The sequence below is a fragment of the Sceloporus undulatus genome, chromosome 2 (genome assembly GCF_019175285.1).
Source record: "Sceloporus undulatus isolate JIND9_A2432 ecotype Alabama chromosome 2, SceUnd_v1.1, whole genome shotgun sequence".
NCBI lineage: Eukaryota > Metazoa > Chordata > Lepidosauria > Squamata > Phrynosomatidae > Sceloporus > Sceloporus undulatus.
Window position 1 is genome coordinate 189754066 of NC_056523.1, and position 8302 is coordinate 189762367.

Here is an 8302-nt window from a genome sequence, read left to right on the forward strand (position 1 = left end):
CAAGACTTGAAGGTAGAGACTTGAGACTTGGAGTAAAAGACTTAAAATACATCACTGGTAACGGAAAGCTAATACAGTCAGCCCTCCGAATCCACACATTCTGCATCCATGGGTTCACCCATCCAAGGCTTGAAAACATTAAAAAATAAAATCCAAAAAGCATACCGATTTTGCCATTTTATATAAGGGACACCATTTTACTATGCCATTATATATAATGGGACTTGAGCATCCATGAATTTTGGTATCCTGGAACCAAACCCAAGTGGATACCAAGAGCCCGTGGTAAATGCTCCTCTTTCTTTTCCCAGTCAGCAAATGTCCTTACGAATAGCTTGATATCATTTAATCAGTGTACTAATATCCTAACACTGAATGCAGATGTAAATCCAGTGCACAGACAGCCTTTTCTTTCATTTAACCCTTTTTGAATGCCATACTATTTTTAGTATTAGGATTATCAATTTGCCACAGTTTTACATCAGGTCAGAATTTCATCATCCAGGCCAATTAAATGTACAGAGCAAAGAGACCATGTTTTTCATATATGCGTTAACTTCCTACTTTGTATAACTTGGGGGTGGGGTGTGGGTGGGTTTGAACTAAAGAAAATTCTGTTCCAAGAAAGAGTCACCCTGGTCATGCATGAAGGCATTATGTCTTTACAATGTTCCTTATGCTTTCTTCCATAAGAAGCACTCTACATAAACTCAGAAACACTGCACTTTAAATCTTCCACTTTTGTAAAATGCATTTTGTACTTCCTTAGAGGTACAGAATGGAAACGTTAAAGGTGTCCACATGTCCTTTAATTTTATTGGTTGTCCCTCATGTCCTTTAATTTCATTCGCTGAAACAGAGTTTTCAAAGAGCAGTGAAAAGAAAAGAAAAAAAAGGAGGAAAATGTATTTTTTTTCAGGGCCAAATGGTGTATTTGGGAGTGCAGCACTGAAGGAGAAGGAATTAAACATTTCTTGTGAGCTGTTTCTTTGACAGAAATGGTCCTCCAGCCTCAGCCCACAGTTCTGTTAGCCACAGAAGTAAAAAAAAAAAAAAAAGGACAAGTACTGATGATGTACCTGACTTTTGGGAGTTTCCGCAGATGAAACTGCCAGAACTTCCAGAGACAGCACAAAGAAGAAAGGGTACATCTTCACTTACACTGCTGCTTTGAAGCCTAAAAAAGACATTGGGAAATCTGATTGTGGAGTTCCCAAGGTATGTCTAGTTTGGCCCTCAGTAGAGGATTTTTCTTTGCTTACTTTTGGTTTTGCCCCTGACTCAAAGAAATCACTCAGGAATTTTGCATTTCATTCCATCATTTTTATATATTTATATTAAAAAAAACCAAGAAAGGAAACAAGAAAATCCCCAGAAAAAGTGGGGAATGGAAACAAATTTTGACACAAAAAGAGGGTGGCGGGGCAGGATCAAACTGAATCCTTACCCCAAATCTCCATTTCCACCCCCTGAACCAGTCCCCCCTCACCCATCCCCCCAAAGCTGCCCCCATCCAAAAGAAGTCTAGAAGCATACATTGCAGGGGACACACATCCATCTGTCTGTCCTGTGCCCCCCACCCATCCCTCCCTCCCCCAACAAAGTTGCAAATTCTTTATTCACTTCCCCTTTTAAAAAGAAAACCAAAAAGAAAACCAATTTTTTTTAAATGTCTCTATCCAGAAAAAAAAAGCATTCTGGAAATGATCTGTGTTCATCTTCCATATTTTTCAAATATGGATTTCCGTGGGGTGGCCATAACTCTGGCCAGTGATTAAGGCCATACTGTGGTAGCAGGACTGGAGGGTAAGATGAACAGTCTTTTCTTCAGAGGCAAAAGTCAACATCTGGGTCCTTTGGAAGGGGAGAAAGGGGGAAAGCCCCAATCCCCACCCCATTCTCTCATCTTGTTCCCCATGTCCTCCCTGCAACCCCAGGCTTGGATTCCTCCACCTTGTGAACTGTGCTCTGTTCTCTCAACTTGTCCCTTAACCTATCCCTCTTTGTGTCCTTTTGCTTTTCTCTCACAATACTACCAACTTCAGGGCCTCGCGTTCCTGCCACCTCTTTCCCCCTCAGTCCTTTCTCCCACCCCATCTTCCACCTCATTATTAACAATAGTCCTTTGGAGACTGAGGAAGGGTCCTGCATGTGCCCTTCCTCTCGTTGGCAGGGATCAAATAAAAAAAGTAGGAATTATTTCAAGAGTGCCTGCCTCTGGGTAATGCAATATTCAGATACAGTAGGTGGGCATCACAGCTAAGCATGAACCCAGACATCTATATTCCTACTTTCTCCTGCTCCCAATATCAGACTCTGTTCATATTTTTAGATGAAAACAGAACAGAGGATTCTGACTTCCATGTTTCCCCTTCCCCTAAAAAAAGATAAACCTCTACAAACCAGGTCTGAAGAAGCCCTCTTTCCTTCTCACTGTGCCCATCTTTTCTCTCTGAGACAGTAAAACTCCTACTCCTGTCCTGTGTCCCTCCTCCCTACTTTCTCTCCTAGGCTTGAGTCCCTTCTCAAAAGATGGACATAGAACTAAGGTTTCCCTATAACCCACAAAGTCATTTGTCTGCTTTCCTTCAATGACCCAAAACACTGACAACTAGTCCACTGGAATAAATCCAGATATGAGACAGCAACTCTGGGAGTGGCACACTTCTCCTACTTGGTCTCTACATGTTTCACAACAAAGGTGTGAACAGTTCTGTGGCAAGATGGAGAGCAAGGCGCTGTGCCATTTGCATGCATGAGGATGGGTGAGGAGGGCGCTCTAGAGCCGAATAAGCCTTGCGACTATGATGTTTTTGGCTTTCTGTTTTAGCAGGGCATGTGCCATGCTGTGACATCATTGCTCCTGATCGCCACCCTGCATTTTCTGCAGCCTTGGAGGTGCTTCACTATCTGCCTTGCATGTTGATGTCTCTGCCTTTTTTCCCAAGGAGTGCATTAGGATTTCCTCCCCCACACCCCACCCCACATCTTCCTGCTTGCATTGTTCCAGGGTGACATGCTCTACGGGGCTCTGGATTGGTTGCTGCCATGGCAACTGAGGTGGGTTTTCCAAGGCTCCCTTGGTTACAGCTTCTGACTGACAAAGAGCTAAGTCACACGGCTGGCTCCCTGGCATTCCCCAGAACAGCTGTGTTTGCTGCCTATTTCCTTTGCCCCATCCTCCATCCTTCCTACCTCTGTACCCCCTCCTTTAAATGTTGAGACCATGTGGAATTAATTTAATTGATGGACTGACTGGCTAGATCAGAAAATTAATCTTACACAAAAGCTGATTCCATCGCTAGAACCCTGCTGCCATCACCACCCTTCAGGTTTAAAACCAAATCAGCCTTGCTTGGTCTAATGGGTGTAATGGCTCTATCTTTGCATTAGGTGACCTAAGCACAAAGATCTGACCCGGTCTCCCTTTAGCAACACTACCCATACCTTTAGAACTGCTAAATAAGAGGAATAATGGACATTAAGAAATCTTGCATTTTGGTTCTATGCACTTTTGGGGTGCCTGACTTTACCTTGCAGAGTATAAAAACAGAAAAGCTCTGTAAAAATACAGGGTATTTTGCACCTCCTTGAAGAAGTGGCTAGAATACTACTGGGGACCAGTTACTGTCATCATATGACTCTAGATTTACCCCAGGGGTGGTGAGACCAGAATCCAGCTCTGATCTCACTGCAGTTAATGGGTGTTGTGGGAAGCTTGCCCTAGGATAACTGAGAGATTAGTCCATTTGTGACACCAAATACTCCGGGGAACATCACCAAAGTTGCAGGGGAAGAAAAACGACCCATCATTTGGCATCTTGTGTGATGTGAAATAAATAAATAAAAAAAGAAAACCCAAATTCAGTTTGGCACAGGCGGTTGCCTTCCAGCCAACCCTCACCGCTGCTCACATTACACAGTAAGGCTCTCTGGGTAGTTCAGGCTCTGTCCTCCAGCAGGGAATGTGGGCAATCAAGCCCTTCTTGAGGTCTTTGTTGAGTAGAAAGCAAACTATAGGGTTGACAGCCGCTTGGGCAAAGCTCATCCAAACAGCTGTGGAGAGGTAGCGGTGGGGGATGCTACAGGCTTTGACAAATACCCTCCAGTAGCAGGCCACAATGTAGGGTGACCAGAGAACTAAGAAGAGCAAAGTGATGACGTAGAACATCCTACCTAGCCTCTTCTCAGCTTTGAATTCTTCCATGCCTAGCAAGCGGCGGTTGGCAGCATGGGCATTCTGCCGGATGCCCAACAAGGTGGGAGGCATGGGACCACGGCCAAAGCCAGCAATCCAGTTAGCTGCAGCTTGCCCTGTGGCTCCGGGCCCGTGAAACGTCCAGTTTTGGCTGATAGCTGGGACCATCTGGACAGGCTTCATCTTGCGATGGCGGTACTCAAATAGAAGGAGCTTGATGTAAACCACATGGGTGGCAAAGATCAGAACAGCTAGCATGAGCATGAAACCCAGAGTGTCATTGGCTTTGAAGTAGCGGTGCTCAAAGATACACTGGTCCTCCTCACGGATGAACTTGTAAGTCCCAACATCAAAGACTGGCGGGAAGGCCATGGCCACTGACAAAGTCCACACCATGCAGATGACAGCTATGCACGTCCAGAAGGTCATGCGTTTGGCATAGAAGCGGTGGTGGGCCACAGCCATGTAGCGCGTGACGCTGATGCAGAAAAGGAGAAAGGCAGCATGGAAACAGAAAAGGACAGCCATGAAAGCCACAATCTTGCAGCTCAGCACACTGTAAGTCCAGGCAGAGCCATGGCGGATAGAGACAAGGACAAAAGGGAAGCAGACAGCTGAGCGGATTACGTCAGCCAGGCACAAGTCCAGCAGGAAGTAGTAGGGGGCCTTGTGGAGACCACGTTCTTTCAACACAAGCAATGAAAGGGATAAGTTCCCTGCCAGACTCACACAGATTATGAGGCCCAGAAGCAACAGCTTGGCGTAGGTGGAGGCTGCATGAGGTGCTGAGCCGTGGGCCTCTTCAGTCTCATTGGCACTGGCCATCTTTAGGTGGAGCAGAAGAAAGGGGACACTGGGTCAGCGGCGACGTGCCCGGTGATGGCCCATGATCCCAGTGGAAAAGGGAGGCATTGTCTGTGGGGAAAAGCAGGGGGGAGATATAAGTCCCTTGTAATAACATAATTTTTCCCGTGATGTTGTCATACAAGACCCCCAACGCACAGAGACACGGTGATGTAGAATAAGCATAGACATTTCAAAATCAGAGGGGAGATGCTCCTAGACTTGTGGAAACAAAAGCTGAACATCTAAGGGTGGTTAAAACCTTTTTTGTCATGAAAAGTGGGGTAGAGGTGTATCTGCACCATATCTGTTACATTTTTATCCTAGCCTCCAAAGAGCTTGTCATACATTTATTTCATTTCATTTCTGTGCTGCCTTTCTCTCAGAAAGGTACCCAAGGTAGCTCACAGATATAATAGTTTTAAAAAATTACAATATTTTTTAAAAAAAACAAAACCATCTAGCTAAAACAATTTTTAAAATGACACATACAAAAGTTAAACAATATAACTGAAGCACACACATTATCTTCCCCCTTCTCTTTACAGCAGCTCTATGATATAGACTAAGATGAGCTGGTTTTGCATGCACTCATTCCCCAGTTACCCAGCCAATGATTGATAAAAAGGCCAAATCAACAGTGCTTTCCATGCAACTGTGGAGAAGATATATTAAATGATATATTCCATTCTTTGTATCACTGAACCAGTGATATAGTTTTTTGGACCACCACTTTATATCACTGAACCACATCCATGTCTAATTCCAGTTTGAGCAGGTCACTATCTTCTCAACCTCTGTCTGCAAAATAGGAAGAACTGTATCCTACTGGTTTCTGAACAGACAAGGTAAAGGTTTTTAAAAAGAGAGATATTCCCCAATATTGTCAGAGACTGTTTGACTGGATTTAGTACTATCTTGGAAGAAGTGGCCTGTCATTCTAAAAAGCCATTCCCCCAAAATGCAGTGGAAACATTTCCCAAAGCATGCTCAGTGCTAGGCTGTTGTAGGAGTGGTCAACTGAAGTTCTCCAGAAGTTTTAGCCCTTCTCATCTTCAGCATAGCCAAGTTAAGAGATTATGGGTACTTTACTCCAAAAATATGTTGGCAGGCACTATTAGCTTTACTGCATCAAGTAAAGGTCATTGCTTTTCCAGCACACTCAGTTGACTTTTGGCAGAAAGAGTGGAAAGACACACAGTATTTACCATCAGTTTTAGTAGAGTTGCCCATTCAGAAATTTCAAGAGGGAATCCTGGGTATGACAATGGCAGTGAGGATCTCTACCATAATTCCCAGAGAGTACTTTGGGAAACACTATGACTGTTAAACTGGTATGGAATAGAGCCAGGTTTTTAATTTTTATGTGCACTCGGAATATTTGTCTTTCTCATTAAAACTCTGGTGAGCACAGTTTAATTTTGGCTTATGCTAGAAGGAAATCACTTCTGCAAACCTTTATACATTCTGAATTGTATGCCATGGTCAGATGGTTACAGAAGAAAGTACAACCTTGTATATCTTGCATTGCCTGGTGTCTGTGTGTGTGTGGGGGGGGGGGGTAGGTACTTTCTAAATTTAACACACTGCTAGTTAATATATTTTATTACAAATGTTTGAGGAGCTTATCATTGGGGAATTCAAATGATTTCAACTTGAAGTGACTAAAAGCCATTTCAATATGCAAAGGGATCTTGCAGCACCTTTGAGACAAGAAAGAAATTGGTACAATGAGCTTTCATAGACTTGAGCCTACTTCCTCAGATAAGTCTACATATGTTCATGCTACCAACTTCTTTATTTTAGTCTCAAAGGTGCTACAACATCCCTTTGCATACTGACTTTCCAGATGAACATGGCTATGTCTTTAAAAGCCATTAAAGGCCCAGTACACATGGGCAGTGAAATACTGCCCCTCTTTGCTGTGCAGCCGTACAGCAGCATCCACATATGGCTGCACCAATGCTCACTAAAGGCTCCTTTTTTGCGCCATCATAAGGGCTGCATTGCAGCCCTATGATGTTGCTTCTGCTGACAGGTGTCTGTATGCTGCTCCACAGCTGTGGTGCCCGCTGTGTGGATGGGTGCATGCACCTGTGACATCACTAGGGCTAGGTGCGTATGGACGCCCAGCCCTATTGAGCCCTAATATCGCCGCAATGTGCCTGTCTGTACTGGGCCTTTGTTAGTCAATAATACTAACTCTCTGCATCCCTGACAACTTTGCTATTTTGTAATCCTACGCAGTAAAAACTAACTCCAAAGCATAGGTTTCCCCCCACCCCCCACCAAAAGATGCTTCTCTTGATTAATACAGCAAAACTGTGCATTCTTTCTTGAGATGAATTCCTAATGTAATCCATAAGCAGAAATTGACACAGGCATTACCTTATTTTCCACTGCTAAACCTTGAGCCAAACTAAGGATATGAAATGGAAAGAAAGGTAAACCCTTTAATATTCAACAGGAACAGTGGAACATGTCTTACACTGAGTCAGAACACTGGTCCATCAAACTCAATAAGTGTCCACTCTGATTGGCAGAGGCTCTCTGGGGTCTTTTTTGAAAGCCCTGCCTGGGGATGCTGGGGAATTAAACTTGCAAAGCAGGCATTCTGCCACTGAGCTAGAACAGAATGGGAATTTCAGCAGGTATAGCTTTTTTTTTAACCCTTGCATCAAAATTTGTACCTGAACTGCTCTGTTCAGTGAAGTCCTTCTGACTAGGTCCCAGAGCCCATTCCCCATTTGGACTTGGCCAACCCAGCATAGGAGGTTTAAACAGTTTGCAATGGAAAACATTACAAGTGTGGCATAGTTTATGAGTCAACAATGTCCATTGCAAATTAAGCTATTACTTCGCAGATTCTGTGCCTCGCACAAAGGAGTTTTGCACTTGTGCAGAAAATCCCCATGGAACTTTCCAGAGCTAAGCAGCTTGGTAGGAATACCTTTCCTCCTCCTGCCTATCATGCATGTCCTAACCGATCAAGCCACCTTCCCCTCAGTTTCCTAAATTTAAATTAAAAATTAAAACTAATTAAAATTAGACTATGAGTCAAAAACCACCCATTGCAAAAGAAACTCCCTGTTGCAACTCCACATGTTTTACTTCCAGCCAACTTGTACTACAGTCTGATAATCCTATGTTCCTGCTTCAGAGATTATTAAATTATTATGCTTGTGATTGGGCAGGCTATAAATAAATCATCATCATCATCATCATCATCATCATCATCATCATCATCATCATCATCATCAT

At 43.6% G+C, this 8302-nt stretch overlaps 1 protein-coding gene across 4 annotated transcripts in view; it reads right to left on the reverse strand.

Moving 5' to 3' along the window:
• Positions 1 to 1600: 1600 nt before the first annotated feature.
• The window catches only part of GPR173 (G protein-coupled receptor 173), a 26728-nt gene continuing 20026 nt past the window's right edge, over positions 1601 to 8302 (reverse strand). For all 4 annotated transcript variants that reach the window (XM_042452426.1, XM_042452425.1, XM_042452424.1 and 1 more), the window contains exon 2: positions 1601 to 5113. In XM_042452426.1, coding sequence (XP_042308360.1) covers positions 3911 to 5023 — 1113 coding nt within the window. In that variant the 5' untranslated portion in view covers positions 5024 to 5113 and the 3' untranslated portion in view covers positions 1601 to 3910. The remainder of the gene's footprint in view (positions 5114 to 8302) is intronic.